Source organism: Argiope bruennichi, chromosome X2 (assembly GCF_947563725.1).
Source record: "Argiope bruennichi chromosome X2, qqArgBrue1.1, whole genome shotgun sequence".
NCBI classification, from domain to species: Eukaryota; Metazoa; Arthropoda; class Arachnida; order Araneae; family Araneidae; genus Argiope; species Argiope bruennichi.
In genome coordinates, this window is record NC_079163.1 from 32,243,281 (window position 1) to 32,262,637 (window position 19,357).

Consider the following 19,357-nt stretch of genomic DNA (forward strand, 5'->3'; position numbering starts at 1 on the left):
ACATTTAACATAATGAAATCTTTTTATATAAATATTTTACGCGACTTGTTTAGAAGTATTAACTGAGCTTGCGATATGTGTCATTTTCCCTGGAAGATAACCACTTTATTTGTCTGCCTTGGATTTCACAAAAATTAAATCTTTTTTTTTTCCTAAAAACAAAATATCATTTAGATATTTGTTAATAGAAATATTTTCATCATTTTAAACATATAGCTGTTTAAGTCAGAGAAGGAAAATTTGTTTAAATAGATTATAAACAAAAGACAATTTAGAGCTACATAGGTATATCTTTTTATAGAGCCGAAGTGAGAAATCTAAAATATTGTAAATTCTACTGTAGCAGCTAAGTAATACTCAGGACTTAAAATCAAGAACTTTTAAAATTATGGGTGGTGATTTGAAGTGAAATGGTATAAGAACATTCAAATTCGAAAAAAAGTAAGACCTAAAAACACTAACAGTACCGGTGACTTCTATTAAACTAATCATTTGTCAATTAAAATTATTACAAAGCTTATTGTATTTTAAAATACTTAGTCAAAATTACAATTTTGAGATGAAGAAAAAAAAATGAGATTTATACAAAAAATTTCTTTAAGTTTGTGGAAAAAATTGAAAAAAAAAACATTAGTTTAAAAACATGGTTTTATTTTTTTCAAAATTTACTTAAAATTTTGAATGCTGAGGCTCATTCAGAGTATTTATGATACTTTTTTAATTCTTCATCTGATGCAATATTCAACTAAAATATATTTATGTGATAATCTATTTTTATTTTTATGAAAGGAAATGTAATAAATCGTTTGAATAAAAATTCATATCTGAATAAAACGAAAAGCAACATTCGTATTTCAGATATGAAATGATACTGAGAAAAAAATACGTTTCTTCTGTCTTAATTATTAAATGCTTAGAATAAGATAAGATCATTTTATCTTCTTGTCAGACATTAAATATATAACTTTCATGAATATTTATCGCTTTAGTAAAGTAATAAATAGCAAGCTATAAGATCAAAATGTTTTGTATATTTATGTTTTGTTTGCAAGCAGAAGGATTTTTATACTGGTAGATTTTTGTAGATTTTTAAGCTTTGCATCATATATTTTTGAGCACAATACCATCATTTCATTTATTTTGTATTAAAGTTAAAAAATCTGGAAAATACATTCTGATCAGACATTTTCAAGTAATTTGTCCTTCTACGATTTTATAGATGAAACTGTTTTTTGACAAAACATTAAATAATGAAGTCAAGCTTCTGACATAAATTCTTGGCTTAAAATCTTAATTTGGATGCAGATCATATGAAAATCATAATATTTTAGACAATGCTTAACAAATATTTATTTTTGGCAGTAATTTTATTTTCTGTCTGGATATTCCCTTCAATATGAAAATTAATATTTACATGCGTATATGTATCATTTTTTATCAAAACTACAGTAATTCTTCTCTAAACCGTAAAATAAAAAAATATTTCCGTTACCTGACAGATTTTATCATTTTTAAAACGATACAAGGAAAAGTCAATGTTACTTTTGTATTTGCTTTCCTTTCTCAATGCATTACACGGGAAAATAAAATAGGTTATTTTAAGAAACTTGTACTTTATACAAAACCATAAAAACGATCTTTTATACGGAAACTATAGAATACAACAAAACGTAAAAGGTAAAACCGCGTAACTATACCATAGCCTACAAAACTAGGGGGAAAAAACCTCAGTAAACGCCAAGAGATAACCATCTCCTAATCCCTGCATCCACCGATAATCATCTCATTTTATATCATCTCTGTAATGCCTATTCATAGTTCAAATAGCACAGCACACGACGAATGCCACCTAAGTCCTGAAGTAGTGTAATTTATGCAGGTCCCTTAAAGACCCAAAAGTCACATTTTCAAGGAAATCTTTAAAGGACCTAGACAACTCGGAAGTAGAACGACATCTTACCCCCCCCCCTCCTTTCGAAAAAAAAAGGACCAAAAATAATGAAAAAAAAAAAGCAAGAGGGGGAAGCTTAGCACAAAGCCCCCAAACATCGAGGCGTGAGACTTTTAGGCCTGCACATGCATATTATACATATACGTATATATCCAAGTTCCACATGCAGAGACATTCATACACATATACACAAATGCGCCCCCCTCCGCTCCAACCTCAGCACCGTCTCTCTCTCTCTCTTTTTTTTTTATCAATAATATGTAAAAAAGTGGATATTGTTAACAAAAAAACTCCTCGGCACGCGAATTTCCACAGAGATTAGTGTAATCTCCGCTAAGTCCCATTTTGCGGCAATTTCGGGATCTTACAATGGAGGCTTTGAGCGGTTTCAGAAAAGATATGAAAACATAATTTCTTTCACCCTTCTTCAGTAACAAAAGGATTAAAAAATCCGCTCCGTCGCTGTTAATCTCCATGCTTGTGCGCTTTTACCTGTGGGTCATTATGGCATTGTCAGTATTGTAACATTAAGATGAGTTCAGATGTGCTAAGCACCATTACTGAAAGGAAGCGTTAAGAATGTGATGAAAAGATAACTGTAAGTCAGGTTTTTAAAGGCGTATCTAACACACCTATGTTTTCGCTTATATGGATGGCGTGTTCTAGAAAAATTAGGGGATAAAAAACGATGTCGTGTCGTGTTTATTGTGAAGTGCTTCCAGTACATTAATTTTATGTGACAAGCCTTTCATCGAACTGAGCAGCGATTCTTGTATTAAAAGTCATTTTTCAAGCTACTAGTCCAAACTTAACATTCCCAGTTTTGAATATATAACAGGTATTTTTTGCTTCGTTTAATAATAACAATGGCATTTTAAGTGACGTTTAGCGGGATAAATTATACAAGAGGAGCAGCAGAGATTAGTTTCTCACGGTATTTTAAATGGTACGACAATCACATCCGAAGGAACCAGAGTTATCTTTTAATAACGCTAATATTTTTGACTGAGATTTATATATACATGCAAAAATTCCGTTGTTGGAATGTAGAGACGTTCGATTGAAGATTACAGTCATGGTCAAATCCAGAAATATTTTTATTCCAACTTTCATATACAATTAATTCGATTAAAGATTATTGGAGTATTTTAAAGTTAACAAATTTACCATAGCTAGTTCACGCATTACCAAATTTAACTATGTTTTTCCAATTATGGAAGTATTTCGTGCACGGCACAGGTAACTACCGTTGAGTGTCCAAAGCAGAAAAGAGAGAGTTGGCGAGCTATCATAGTTTTTATTAATTCAGAATGATGGGGCTTCTGAGACTAACACAAGTAAGATATTTTATCTCCAGCAGCTCTGTATTTAGATTGACGAGGTCTTACACTATTTGAAGTGTGGGGGCTTTATAAGACCATTTAAGTAGTACGCTAGTATATGATACTTTCTCACTGGAAAAATCTTTTTAAAGACCTCCCCCCCCCTCAGAATGTGGGGCTCCTTAACTATAGCTAGTGTGGCTTCTACTTAAATTCGGCACAGATCTCTAGACAATGAAGGTAAGTCATTGCATTTTGAGAGGCGTAAGAAAAATAAAAATTATAATAAATGCGACTTATAAGTTAAAACTGAAGTTATTTAGTTGAAATATAAATCAGTTTAATTTTAAAAATACAGTGGTTTTGAAATACCAATTTTATACGCAAAGATTATCTTATCATATGCATTTCAATACAAATAACTGAAGAATATTTTCACATACTCATCTGTTGATGAAGTTTAAATTTCCCACTCTAATTTATTTCATTTCTAAACAGGATTGATATCGTTTAAGAATCAAGTATTAAATATCATCTAATGTATGAAAATATTTTTAAGGGCCTTGGATCAAAATATTTATCACTTATACTAAGTTACTTAAAATATAAAAAAATGATTTGATATTCAACTCAAATATATTTGTTTGAGTTGAGTTATTTTACGTGAATTACAAGATGCACATTCAAACTACACCAATTAATTATTTCAAATATTCTTTTTCCAAAGAAAATATTATTAAAGGATAAAAAGTGCTTACTAAAGTACAATATAAGAATTACTTATTCATTATTGTAAAAGATAATTTACCTGTATGTATCCGTTGATGGGCTTTCAAATGAGAACTCTTTGTATAAACTTTATTGCAACCTAGAAAAAAAAACCTCATATTAAAACATAAAAATAAATAAATAAATATAACTTACATTATAAAAGGAAAGTTATGCACACTGAAATCGACAATTTGGATAATTGTGACTATGAATTTGGCATTTACAGTCTAATAATTTTCTGTCCAAAATTATTAATGAAAATAAATTATTCATAGATTATTTAAAATATAATAAAGCTCTAATGAAAATAGATTAGTCGAAATTGATTGTTTTCCAATTAATTCATTAAATATCTTATAACACACAAAACATACCTAATATATAAAAATGAATTTTTGTTTGTTCGTATTTTATGCGTTGTTGTACTGTTAATCCGATAGCGACAAAACTTTGCTAACTTATTGCCTAGCACATCCATGCTTTTCACATAGCCAGTTCTACTTTGGATGCTCACGAATCGGACAGTCAAGAAATTTATTTGTTTTTGCTGAAGGCGGAAAAACAAATATTGTCTACCCTAAAGTATACTTGAATAATAAAGTTTAAAAAATAGAATAAATATTATTTATACTTCTCCTGTGTATATCATTCAATTTCAGTGAATGTATTCATTGTCGAGAAGGAAATAAATATAATTCTTTCTATCATTCCTGATTAAACAAGATAGCTATTTCAAATTTCAAACAGTATTTCCAAAATTATTTCCACTGCGGTAGCAACACGCCGGGTACCAGCTAATATACTACAATATGTGGTTATATTTTTGTATGCATATATGTCTAGATATTTTAACAGTAAATGTATGCAACAAATTGTTAACAAAAAATTTAAACCAAGTTGAGTAGTACATTATGATATAGTTTTAATTATTTTAATTTATACAACTGGGAATTATAAAAAGGACAGAAAAAACACTTCTCATTTCTTAATATGCTTAAGCAAATTTTATGTAAAGTTTCACTGAAATTTATTAGTAGTAGAATGGGCCACTGTTATTAACAGATAAATTTCCAATTTATCTAAATAGAAGATAAATAATCAAATATACATATTCCATAATTTCACATAATATATATTTGTTTTATAAGCACATTTTCTTTTATCTTTAATTAAACAACCGACTACAAAACCTGCTCCAATATTGTTTTAAAAACACAGGAAAAACTGAATTTCTATTAATGAAAATATAGTCTTTCGATGAATGATAGATGCGAAATACTTACTTTACACTGACCGTATATCAAAAAAATATGTAAAAACGAGCCATCCATTAAGCTTTCCAACAATTTTTCCTCCACCGGCTACCCTTTTTAACCTCTTTCAACCCACAATCTTCCACCCCTATTTCATCTACCTACATATTTTCTTTTACCAGTATCCAACGAACATAAACAAAAAAACTAAAATGCTCCCTTCCACCATAGCTTTAAATAAAAAACACACAGCCGTATGATTAATAGTAACACACATTATTATTATGCTAGAAGAACTGGCGTTTTTATGCGTGTTCGTAAAAGCGTTGAAAACCACCTGCAGTTCTCTTCATTAATCGTAAGTTTACTAAATCGCGTTAGGCATAAAAACCACAAGGGATTATATGAAGAATTTTGAACAAGGTAAGACCTAAAATAATACTACAAGGTGGCTTTAATACTCCTTCCGAAATAAATTGTTTTAAGTACAGATGGTCAGATATTATTCCGAGTCTTTAAATGCAAAAAAGCCCAAAAATACTTTCCTACCATTAGTTTTATGAAGAAAAGAATGGTGAATTTTAAATCAGGAAGGCTAACACGAAATTGAATAGAAACGAAATAATGCAAAAGTAAGAATATTTGAATAATGTAAAGCAAGAACAATTTGGGACATCCATGGACTTCAGAAAATTATAAAGAAAAAATATGCTTTTCGCTATCAATATAAATTATTTACATACTGAAATTACCAAAAAATAAAGCAAATCTAAATTGCAGACCAGTTTTTCATATCTTGTCACATCGAAGTAAGTACAAACAGTAAACAAGTGGGCGTGAAAATGAAACGCAAGAAATAGTATTGTTTCATTCGCTTGTCGTGCATCAAAAGTTAAACGCCTATCAGTATGTTTTCAGCATGTCATGCAAAATGTTACAAGACAGGTAAATCTATTATAGGCTATCACTTAATCAACACCTTTTTTCCTTTTCCGACGTATATCCAATAAAACAAATTAATCACTCGAAACTAATCATAAAAACTCAAAAGGTTTTAAAAAGGTGTTTGTTGAGTAACTAAATCAAACAAAGACTGAATAGTAAACAAGAGGGCGTGGAAACTCACAGAAACGAAAGAAATAGAATTGTTTCGTTCAGCTACTGTTTCATTGGCGTCAAGTTAAACGCCCATCAGTATGCGCCGAACATGTCCAGCCAGATGTCACAAGATACGCAATCGTAATTGTGTCGCTTACTGTATTTTAAACAGACAAACACTTTTCCACTTCAGTAGCTGTCTCCTTTGTCACAGCCTGTTCCAAGAGTTGACATTAATGATGCATCAGGACGACAGGTTTGTGTCACTTTAGATAGTGATTGATGGAAAAGAGTCATTTTCTTTATTAACTTTCTTTTCAAATGTATCAGACAATATATGGAATGACTTGATTTTAATTAAGGAGATAGCTTATTTTAGTCGAGAATGGCGATTACATGTGAATTGGGTGTACCATATTTTAATTCTAATCACTGATTACGAGAATCAGAATGGCAAACCTTAATTGATAGTTTTACGAGATTTTTGAGTAAATCTCTCTCCTGATTTCTTCTTTTAAATCAGATTTGATTATAATGAGCATTAAAATGTAGTATATAGTTTTAGCTAAACATATCTGAATTTATAACTGAGGTACGCTTGATTAATGTACCTTATTTATAGCCCTTATTAGTATCAGTGAGAAAATCGACTTTCTTTAGAATTCCAAATGAATGTTTTAATCAGTTCCAAGGCTGGCAAGTTCTAAGCGATTTACTACTTAACGTTGCCATAGAAATCGCATATAATTTATGAAGATCTGCATGTAGGAATATTATTTAATGAGCTCAATTTAACCTTTCACAATTTTTGCTAAATGTCTGTATTTCTGATAGAATTTTTGTTTGATATGAGTGAATGTTTTTAATTCAGTTAAAATACGCAAGAACCTTAATTTAGGATAATCTTGCGACACGATTCGTTATATGCAAATACACAAATGCATACAATATATTTTCGAAATCAATGAAATTTTCATGCGGCTGTAAAATTTTGAAGTTATTTGTGAATTTTTCTGGAATCAGACTGTATATATGTTTCTATTCCATCCGTAATCTCATGTATTCTTAATTTAAAAATGAATAAATAATAAACAATATTATACTAAGTTTGTTGCTATTTGAAAATATAGAAGCATTCTTTTGCAGATATAATAGTTGATCGACAGTAAAAACAAATTTATGTTAGTAACAAAAGCTTATCAAGCTAACCATAAAACCTAACAGCTTTTATTATTTTAGTACATGAATCACAAATCTTTATGTTTTACTGAAACATTAAACATTTCTTTTCATTCAAACAAACAACAAATATCAACGCTGTAAAGTTATCTACTAGTAAGCTTATTTTTCCGGCTGAATGAAATTTTCCGGCTGAATGACAGCTGAAATGAAAATCAGTTTATTGCTACTAAATATATTACGGAATAGTAAATACTTTAAATTAAGGAAATATATAAAACAATAACTGAATACAGAACCTAATTGATGTTGAAATATCGATTTAGAAAGCTTAAAACACTCCATACTACTTTGAAATAAGTAATTAAATTTATTTCGATGTGCGTACATAAATGAATATATGTAAAGTATAAAAAATCTTACAGACCAGGAAGATAAGTATTGATGAGTAGCACGAGTATATTTTTTTTTTAAATGCAAAAACTCACATAATTATGCTAAGGACATTTTTTTTAAACCTCTTTACTCATATTCGGCGATTAATGCTATAGAAAGGAAGTGGCTTAAATTTTACACAAAATAAATCGTTGCAGAGGGTGAGAAATGTCACAGGATGTCACATAGCATAACCTTCCAAACTTTATTTTCAAATATTGCATACTAAAATATGACGGCTCAGGGTATGGTGCGACTACTGAAAAGATTTAAATCAGTTCGGACTATCATAGCTTTCGATCTCCACAGAATTAAATGCTTTGAAATTGGCTTACATGATGTAAAGGCCTTCCCCACTCCTTAAACATCAGCCTGCTGGGGAACGCCGAATATCCTCGTAAAAATACAACCAACCCGCTGATATCCACAGCGTGAAGTTCCTGCGTTGCACGTCCTATCTTCCGTTGATGAAATCATTATGCGACCAGAACCCATTAAGAAAAGGTTAACTTTCTGATCAACTAGAGGCAACCTACTTCAAGATAGGCAGCATATATTACGGTTGCTTGCAAACGTAGGGAGTCTCAACTACAGTCAATTTTGGTGTTCGCTTAACTCGTGGCATACTGGGTTGACTACGAAGTAAATGACTAGGCTAAATTGATTCGTTATTTTGGACAGAGGACTAGACAGGAAACAACTCTTCTAAAATGAAGGAAACAGTTCGTTTTCGTTTCATAACAATCCAAAATGCGTCGTAACTCAGCAAGTATGGACTATCAGAATATTCCGCTCTTTTTTCATTTCGCTTGCCGTGCTAATTTAGAACACTGCGGCAATAAAACTTAATCGAATATTTTCCCATTTTGGTTATTAGAAGAAACAGAAAGCAGTTGTGTCGTGAGTATATTAAAAAAAATGTTAATAAAAATTCAGGATTTTTTTATTTCAATATAAAAATATATTGTACGAATTATACTATTTCCATATGCGAGTTTCATGGGTTTAACTGCCGCCATACTAAGTTGTCTACGAATTAAAAATGACTAAGCTAAATTAATTTTATATTTTTTTTTTGGGGGGGGGAGCAGAGGACAAACAGTTAAATCTCTTGTAAACAGAATTCGTCTTCGCTTCATATCATTTCAAAATTGGTCATAATTCAACAAGTATGTACTGTCAGAATACCCGACACATTTTTCGATTCGTTCGCATTGCTATATCAGGGTACTACTAATGAAAAGAAAATCGAATGTTTTATAATTTAATATATAAGAAGTAACAAGAAGCGTGCTATGAGTACATAAAGTAAAAATTTATTTAATATATCTTATTTAAATTTAAGAAATGCATAAAAATTACATTGCTTTAGTACGTGATTTCCATGTACGTACAGTACTAACAGTGAACCGAACTATAAATGGGACAGGAGAGCCAGTTTTGATAAATATTTTCTTGGTTAAGTCATGAATATATATTACTAGTTTGCATATAATTACAATATGTAATTTTGAAATGTTTTAAGAGTAAGACGAATTCCAAATTGCCTTTATAGACTACACGTAGGTTCTGTATTAAAGTTAAAATTACATTTATAGGATTACAGTTGGTACATCAATATATACTTATTTTAATAAATAGCATATGATTCATCCAAAAAACTTAATTTCAAAATTTTTCAAGATTATTTCCCTGTAATACAGCAATATCTTGGATTTGCGATTTCAGAGACATTTCGGATAACCCGAGTTCAATTAATCAGGGTTTTACTACTTAGTTTCTAGCTTTCACATTATGACAATGAATGTCTTGTTTTTTTCTATACAGGGCTACATATTAAAAAGTATTCACTTTCTAGTAGGAAAAAAATGTTATAAAATAATATAGAAATAGCAGTTTTAAGAATGTATAAAAATAAAATAAAAAAATTATTTAAATGTTTCTTTATTCCTCAAAATACATAAAGTAGCGTATTGTAAAATTACAGCAAATACAAAAATTAGGGAATAATTTTACAAAAGTAAAATTAATTAGTTTTTCTGCTGTATTGCAGCTAAGCCATTTTGGTCAGTCATACTAAAGTAGGTTCCAACTTAGATTTCTTGGTTTTATGCGTTATATTTAATAAAGATAACGACAACTTCCAGTCTCTACAGAGTTAGACTAGTTTGTATCTAAGAAAATAATAAAAATTTCGCCCACTAAAAAAAATTTAATTCAAAAATATTTTCATCACTTCAAAAAGTAATACTGACAACAAAGAAACGTTCTTTCTTAATGAAATTGGTATTACAATAATTATAGGCAACGTTTCTCTGTCTTAAAGTGAAATAGAAAGCTTAAACTAACTGTTAATAAATTTAATGTTTTCTACAAAACAGAATTTAACTGAAAATTATGTTATTTCCTCTCCCCTATATGATTTGAATACAAGCATAACTGTAAAACTTAATTCCCTTAAACTCCGTAATGTCGATTCAATTTTTTTTCGAGCTTAGAACGTTTATTATAATTCTTTCAAGGCAATTAATCGAAAAATTTAACCGAGACTTATTCAAAACTAAAAATTTAAACAACCAATGATGTAGTTATTAATTTTCCCTTCAAAGCACTTGAACAAGAAATCCCCTTTCTTTTTAACTATTCAGATTATTTATACCAAACTATTACACTTAATATCATTGTTATATCCTAATGATTTCAAACAAGATAAGGATCTCAAAAATTGGCTTTAATGATATACAAGGAAAATCCAATCACATTAAACTATCGCCATCTAATATTGTTTCCACTTATTTTTATCAAACTAAAAAAAAAAGACCTTCTAATTTCTCCACAGCAATTAATGGGAAATATTAACGCTAGATTTGTTTTTCATGATAAAACGCATACAAGTGGCCCTTACCGCAGTAAACGTATATTTTTGCTTTATTATAATTGAGCAACGACGTCATGTGAATAAGACACATCTCATTCTAACTGATCATTAAAAGATCAGATAAAATACAGAAAGCAATAAAAAGTTCCACTCAAAGAGTCTTGGGACGCAAAAAATGTAATTAAGTTCTCACTAATCTTCTGAATCGCACACTCAGTAAAACTGGCTCGTGTGGTAACGTATAATTCATGTTCTAAATAATGCTGTACCATGCAGTCACTAACAATGTTTAATTCACGGTCATTCGCCGATTTTGTTAATTCTAATAATAGCCGATCGTGTTTTGAAGGGCGTCGATGTTTAGTTGCGATTTCCATAATCGACATCTCTCATCATTGTCATTATCATTTTTTCACATAAATAATTCACGGAATTTGGCAATCGATTAAATGATCAGTCAATCTAGCATTTAGGTCACATAGAGAGAGAGAGAGAGGAGTATTTATCTCTTTTTACATAGACAACGTGAAAGGTATTGCCATACCTTTTTTTAAAAATAAAGTCATTCTTAGAGAGTGACAAATGAAAGTTTTGGAATAAGGTATCTCATTTTCACAGCAATATTGACAAACAAGAATTCGGATTATTCTATTATGAGGAAATATGCAAGTAGGATTTTAGATATTTATTTAAAAGCAGCCTGTTTCGAATCGAAAAAAAAGTTCACAATCTCAACTTTGTCGAAAAAAGTTTTGCGATTCCAAGAAACGAAAATAATTATAGAAAGATAATCTTAGAAAATAGATTAATACATGATAAATAAAGTGGAATTAATGACATTTGCAAATCTTTATGATCTTTAAAAATGAGTTAATTTAAAAAAATAGTGTGTAAAATAATAATATTAAACTATGCTTTTTTTTTTTACCTAAAAACTAATATTTGAGATTTGAAGACTGTGATTTTTGGAATTGGTTAACATTCAGTTCATAGAAAGAAAGTGAGTTGATTACAGGAAAATTCATGCTCGAAGGTTTCTTCCGTTTCATATCATAAAGGATCTAAATTTTAACATATTATTTGAATAAATTTTTTCTCAATCATTCAGAAAATGGCTAAGCAATGAGTTGCAAATGCACATAAAGAGGCATTTAAAATAAATTATAGTAAATTCCGCTATGTGGCTTAGCTTGCATTTTTAGTATTGATCTTATTTATTCAAACTTTTAAAATGATGTTTTTAATACAAAAGTATAAAAAATTTGTATTGAGTTAATAATATTTATCAATGTTCATCCAGTTTCTAGCGCTTATCATTACAAAAAGCGTATCAAAAATACGAATTTTATCTAATTTATTTTGAAACAAATAGGGTGAATGTTAACCAGAGCAGAACAAAATTCTTAAATTAGATATCACGGACTATACATTTTCAAACTAAAGAAAATTTAAATTTAACCATGAAAATTTTGTTTTAATTATATCAAACGGTTTAGACTAATTTATAGAAAGATATCTTCCCCAAATATAATTTTCTTTAACTCATCAACTATCAGAACGATCCTGAATTACTAAGCATTGTTGTGATTTCTCTTACAAGATAGTTTATTCTTGTATAAATTTATGGCAGAATACAACTGATTTAATCTAAAATACACTTTATTTCGCCTTTTATAACTGAAATCACTTTTTCCTTTGTCATCTTTACAACTTAAAAACTCTTAACGGGAGATTTTGATGTATTAATGTTACGTATTTATCACAGCGATGGAAATTTAAACAATACCACATTTCTTAAAAGTTCACAACCTTTTTTCCCTTAACTTCGCAAATCATAGCTCCCAAATCTGATCTAAAACGGCAAAAACAAACTTTGATTACTAACATAATTTTTTTTAATTCTAATTTTTTTTAATTAAAAAAAATTAGTTGATAGTCTGGCAAGGTAAAATATCAGTTGTCCAACAAGTATCGGACATTAAACAAATGACTTTGCTATATCTCTCCCTTTGCTAAAAGTGGCGTAGAAAATGATATCGACATTGTAGAGAAAATATCGAAATGTATCATCAAACATTTTAAAGATTTGTTTTCGGGGTAGTTTTTTTAATAAAAGAATAAAGAAATTTTAGTTAAAATAATGAGGTTATTATGCAAATCTCTCACTTAAAACGAATGATCTTTTGAGTTTTTCGCCCACACCGTGATGTCTTGTTGTAAAATATAAAGTATAACACTGTATTCTTATCTTTTCTACAATATGCATTTCATAGAACACTTTTATTCATTTTCTTCATTTAACATTGAGGTGTCTTATAATACAAGCAAAGATGCTTTTTTGGAGAGTTTTTATTTCTTAGACTGTCATTAAGTTGTTTGGTGACTATCAGATTTTATTTAACTTTTAAAATTAATATCACCTTATAAAATTTTTCTATGAGTTATTCAGGTTTCATATTATAATAATAAATACCTTATTTAATGAATTTATAAATTATGGTGTGTTTATGTTTCAAATTTTCGTCTGTTAGTACAGTAACGCATTTTGAGATCAGCAAATTTTATTATTTTTTCAATTCTGTATTTAATTTTACCTCTCTTATTAATTACACTTTACTATTCTATAATGGAAAAGAAAGAAACTTACCTGGAAAGTTACAAAAGTGCGTTCGTCTTTTCTCAAGATCGGGGTTGTTTCTTCTGTTGTACTTTGTCTGAGTAGGAAGTTCTCCATTTTTTGATGCGGAAAATGGTGCCGGATAGGGAGGCGGAGGGGTTTTCCTCGGTAAGCTTTCTAATGGAGGGCTTGTATTCGGTTCTGACGGTGGTGGAGTTAGCGGTTCGTAAGAGCCATTGGCATTTGGGATATTGTTCGTTGATGAAGCATTGCTCCCTACCTTGAAACATGGCTGCCTTGATGTATCAATGAATTGTTGATGAGGAGCCGGGTGGTTGTGCTGAAGACCTGGTCCTGATGATGGATAAGCAGTCACTGCGGTGGATGGGATACGAGATCTATAACAATCGTCTTTGGCTATCGATGATGGGACACTTCCCATAAACATATGTTGCTGATCAGGAGCATTATAAGCTCCATTGGTACTCCCACTTAGAGTAAATGGACAGTGATTACGAACTAATTCAGTTTTTACTGAGACAGCATCTTGGCTGGATGGCATTACAGGCCTGGAAATATCAACCTTGCTGCGCACACTTGAACAATGTTCTGCAAATGCAGCGGGCTTGGCAAATACATCAGTCGAGCAATCAGATTTCGCATTCTGATGTGGCTGATGATACAGAGTATTATTAAGATGACCACTTTGATGGTACCCATTTACTCCTCCAGGGTAACTGACTGAATTAACATCACCGATGGAGTTGCCATTTGCGTTATTATAACTCATGCGCATGTCCGTGTTGCAGTGGCTGTTATAACAAGACCCGGAATTAGGATTAGCAAAATTCGCACTATAATCTGTGTTTGGGCTATGGTAATTAAGTCTGAGATCATTTTCGTAAGTAGCCGCTCTGTTAAAGTTCTGACTAAGCTCGGTTGCAGAAACTGCCATCCGACAAGACGTATCAGGGTAACTATACATAGATTGGGTGCCCGATGGCTGACCCATAAAATAGCCTGGGTTTCCAAAATGTCCAGGTTGAGCATAACCGTTATTTAAACCACCTCCTATCATACTGTCATGTGGGCCACTGTTCATTCTACTTTGTGCCATAAACATTTTAGATGCAGGTGTGAAATTATATTCTTTACGAGAATTATATTGTTCCTGATACAAATATTTATTATTCGGTGACAAATATTCTGAACTGTGTTCTAAATCTTCACTTCTGGAATTTTCGAAGTTCTCGATTATTTCTTTACATGAAAATCCAGTCGATTCTTTAGAGTTATCTTCAAAGAATTCGTCAGAATCACCATTAAAGTAAGGGCTACTAAAGCTTTTACGGTAATTCTGAATGGTTTTCACAAAATCACTGATACGCTCGTCACTGTTGATGTTCTCTTCTCCTTCAAGAGACTGGTTACTGACAGAATCGGTTGATAATTCGTGTCCGACAAGTCCCTGAAGTTTTTCTGAAGACTTCGCCACGGTAACTTGGACTAGATCCCCTACGTAAGAAGTTCTGTTCCTTTCGAGGACCTAAAAATAAAACAGAGATTCATTATTTTACTATTTTATAGAAGAATGTATTAAATAAATAATTATGAGTGTTTAATTTGGGATAGTTCGCAAAAATATATTGGAACTGCGTAACTATAAGTTTTCTATAAATGCTTTGCAAAATCACTATATCTAGATGCTGTTTTGATTTTATAATAAGGAATGAGATTAATAATATCGACATGTTAAGGATTTATATACTACAGAAGTTGAGAAAAATCCTAATTATTCCTCTAAATAAACTAAATTACGCCTCATTCATCATGGGAAAAGAAGTAGTTTTACTAAGATAAATGTTTTGCAGTGCAAATAACCCTCTTTTTTAAAAATATATTAAGTCAGTTGAATAATTTGCATTTAGATTAAAACATATGCATGACACTCATAAATGTCTATCGACAAATAGATTTTGATAATGCTTTGTATACAATATATAAAACTATTTAGTAAAAATCGAAGTATTACCTACTAATACAAGATATTTTATGTTATCTCTATGATATTCGATACTCTGAGTCCCTTTCAATATCGTAACAATATTACTCGGCACTTTATGCTATTGGGTTATATATTTTTTCAGAAACAAACTTGAAAGGAAGAAGGCAATAAAACCAGTTGATTTATTTTGAAAGCGATATTAATTCAATTTTTTAATTTCTTTGTTATTTTAAATTTTAATGTAGTGTGTAATATTTATACGGTAATATTTATTTAAAAAGTAAAAATTTATAAAATTAAATTCTAAATACAAAATCTATGAATATCAATATATCACATCAATGTATGTTAAAGCTAATAAGAAAACCCTTAAAAGTAACAAAAAAAAACATTAATGAAATTATATAATAATATCATTAAACATGAGGAATTTTCAAAAAGAATTCACTAATATTTGCATTTAATTTTTCCCTACATGTCATTTTTCCTGAATTACCATCTTTAGGTCACAGACATATACTTTTTTGTCTTTATATAATATTTCAGTACATATTTTGGGAGATTCCATTACTGCATCTTTGCAAAATTCATACGACATATCCTATAGCATATTCATACGACATATAACAGTGAAATTATAAATACAAATTTATGACATATTCATATGACATATAACAGTGAAATTATAAATACAAATTCATAACATATTCATATGACATATAACAGTGAAATTATAAATACAAATTCATAAAATATTCATATGACATATAGCAGTGAAATTCTAAAATTTCTATTAAACTAATTTTGGAAGTCGAAAAAGAGCCATCCACAGAAAATAATCCATAAACACATCACTTTTAAAAAGGAGGGCATTGTCAATTTATTAATATACCGGAAAAATGAGCGCTAAAACCAATTATACCGGGAAAAGAGCTTCCATATTGCTTCATAACAGAATAGCCCTTGAAAAAGAAAAATGATCAAAAGAGAAAAAGAAAAGGATAGATTCCTTCGCAGTGTACCAGAAGGGGAGGGGGATGTTTAACTGATAATACCCCCAAACCACAAAGCACTACTTGTCGTAACTTCAATGCTCAGATCCATACTTAAAAAGAAAGAAAAAAATATCTAGAAAAAAAATTAAAAATACAAAAGTGCCATCAGAAGCTGCAAACGATAGAAAGCGGAAGCACTGGAGATGAGACCGGAAGTAAGGGTGGATAAGAGAAACCGGAAGGAAGCCTGACATCGCAATAAGGTGGACAATCGTCTGTGCGCAAGACTGAATGGGGAGGAGGGGGGGAGCTATGGGGAAAAACATCCTCACAATCATACGGACTGTTTTTTTAAAATAGGGTGCAAAGAACTACGCGAGTTTGACAATTATTCGAATTGGCATTATAAAAGAAGGTGCATCGTGTTTGATGGGCGTTAGAATTCGAGGAAGCGATTTTTCAGACGGGAAAGTAATGCACTCCTCAGTCACAGGTACATAAAGTAAGTACTTCAGTGAACACATTGAAGAACATTCAAGTATTCTTAATACAGGTATTGAAAGTAAAGACGTGGGGTTAAAGAAAAACCACAAGTAAAAAAACTCCATCTGTTGATTTCGCGTTGTATTCGTTACAAACATATGCTGTGATATCATAAAGCCGATTTTTTTTTTCCTATTAGAATTTGTACTTCATTGTCACTCAAGTAAATTTCTAAACTGTTACGTTGTAGACACTTTTTTAGGCTAGTATGGTAAATTCACGATTCGCAGAAGTGGATGGAATTGTAATTGCGAATAACCAAATCCTTTAATTAATTCACTGAATGATTGACGGAAATATTTTAATTAATTTTTATTTACAGAAGGGGACTTACGATTACGATTTAATAAATAGTAGATTTCTGTATTCATAAATTTTATTTATTTGTTTTCAAAAAAGGTAGGGGGTAAAATCTTCTTTCTATCTGTAATCGAAGCATGTAGTACTCAATCGTCACTAATCGAGAATTTATGCATTTCTGAACATACATAATGAATACACTATAGAGAAAAATAAATTTCTGCTAATTTTTTCTTCCAAAGATAAGTATTATTTTGGAAAAAAAATTATTTTCTTCTAAGCAGTAATTTTCGAAAAATTCTGAACAGAAATAAAACCTTCATCGCTATTAACAATGTTTACATCTGAAATTTTTATCGGAACTTAAATACCCAGAATTCAAAATTTAACTTTCAAATTTTCACGAAATTAAGAATTCATACATTTAAAAATAGGTAACTTCATCGGGAAAGAGCTTTCTAGACAGAAAATGAATAATGATGGCATTTTGCATTGTAGGAACTTTCAGTGGCAAATAATGTCACTATAAGCAACTCTGCAATTTTTGCTCAATATATTTAAAATACTAACATTAAAAAAAATGCATTAGCTAACAATAATTATATAAGATAAAGGATCTCTCTGTAGTTCTCTTTTTGAATTCATAATTATCTGAAGAAAATTTATAAAAATAATTACTTCAAAAAGAAAATAATTTTCAGAATTCCTCTATCAATTCTTGGAAAACGGTATAGTGGTATATTTCAATAAAATATTAATTTGATCTATTCTGTTCAGAAAAATTGATCCAATATCTATCTATCAATGAATTTATTCGTAACATATACCATACAATTATTTTCGATAATATACGCATTTTTTCATATTAAAACTTAGAAAAAACTAAATTTTAAATGAAAAAAGTTTTTATTCGTTTTTAGAATGATCGTCAGAAAATAAAGACATGCTAAACCAGAATTCCATATTTAAAAAAAATAGCAAATATTTAACCTACAATGTATAATCGAAAGAGAAAAGGCGACCAACTTTTACGAAAAGTGCAAGGAATTGAATGCAAATTAAATATCATCCACCACGATATAAGTAAGCACAAAGATAATAAGTGAATACATCTATTTTAACTTTTATAGCAGTAAAAGAAATTCTAAAGTGTAATTATGAGATATGTGCTTTTGATTTGATTTTATTTTATTTGAGTTATAGCAGATACCGGTGGTGGCTTTACCTAAATTACTTCACTGCATGTGAAAAACAGCATTGAGGAGAATGTGTGAACAAGTAAAGAAAGGAAAGGTTATCATAACAAATCTAAGATACTTGAAGAAAACTTTTCCAACATGTAATGCAAAAAGAAAATAACCAAGAATAGGAGTACTTTTTATTCCTTCTACAAGGAAGGTAAAGAAAAATGTTCATCTCTGTCAATGCCTTATTTAAATAGCTCAAACATTCTTATACTGGTCCTGATTCCAAGAATAATCGCGAAAACATTGCTAATGCGTTTTTATTTGACTGTGTGATGGTAATAGGTTGAAATAAATCGATAATTATGGGTTCGGATTTCACATGAATCGGGAAAACAATACAGGTGAGTAGCTTTATCGGATTTTTTAATGTTTGAGTTTTGAAATAAATCAGGAAGCTATACATTACAGACATTCCTTTAAAAATCTGGATTTATTTTCTTAATTATTTATCAGTGCTTCAATCGAATATTTTAAACCTAAATGCAAACTGGAAGACATTGTGAGAAAATAAATGTTTAAATGGGATTGTTAAAGTTTCTATAATCGAACCAGCGGAAATGGTCTCCCCGAAACTTTCTCTCATAAATGTTTCGAGTATGATATTGGCGATCAATAGTAATGAAAGGGCCTATTTGACGATTAATCGCTGGGATGTGGTTAATGTATAAATACCAGAAAACAGAATGTGAATTCTGAACGTTTTTTTTTTCCGAATGATTAAAACCAAAATCTGATTCAGAACTATAATTGTAATAAATATATG

General features: G+C 30.1%; 1 protein-coding gene across 4 annotated transcripts in view; it reads right to left on the reverse strand.

The window, feature by feature from the left end:
• LOC129960662 (dendritic arbor reduction protein 1-like) overlaps positions 1–19,357 on the reverse strand; it is a 73,263-nt gene that overhangs the window by 15,394 nt on the left and 38,512 nt on the right. For all 4 annotated transcript variants that reach the window (XM_056074212.1, XM_056074213.1, XM_056074216.1 and 1 more), the window contains exons 2-3: positions 13,535–15,050; positions 4,082–4,141 (exon numbers count right to left, since the gene is read on the reverse strand). In XM_056074212.1, the coding sequence (XP_055930187.1) occupies positions 4,082–4,141; positions 13,535–15,050 (1,576 nt within the window). The remainder of the gene's footprint in view (positions 1–4,081; positions 4,142–13,534; positions 15,051–19,357) is intronic.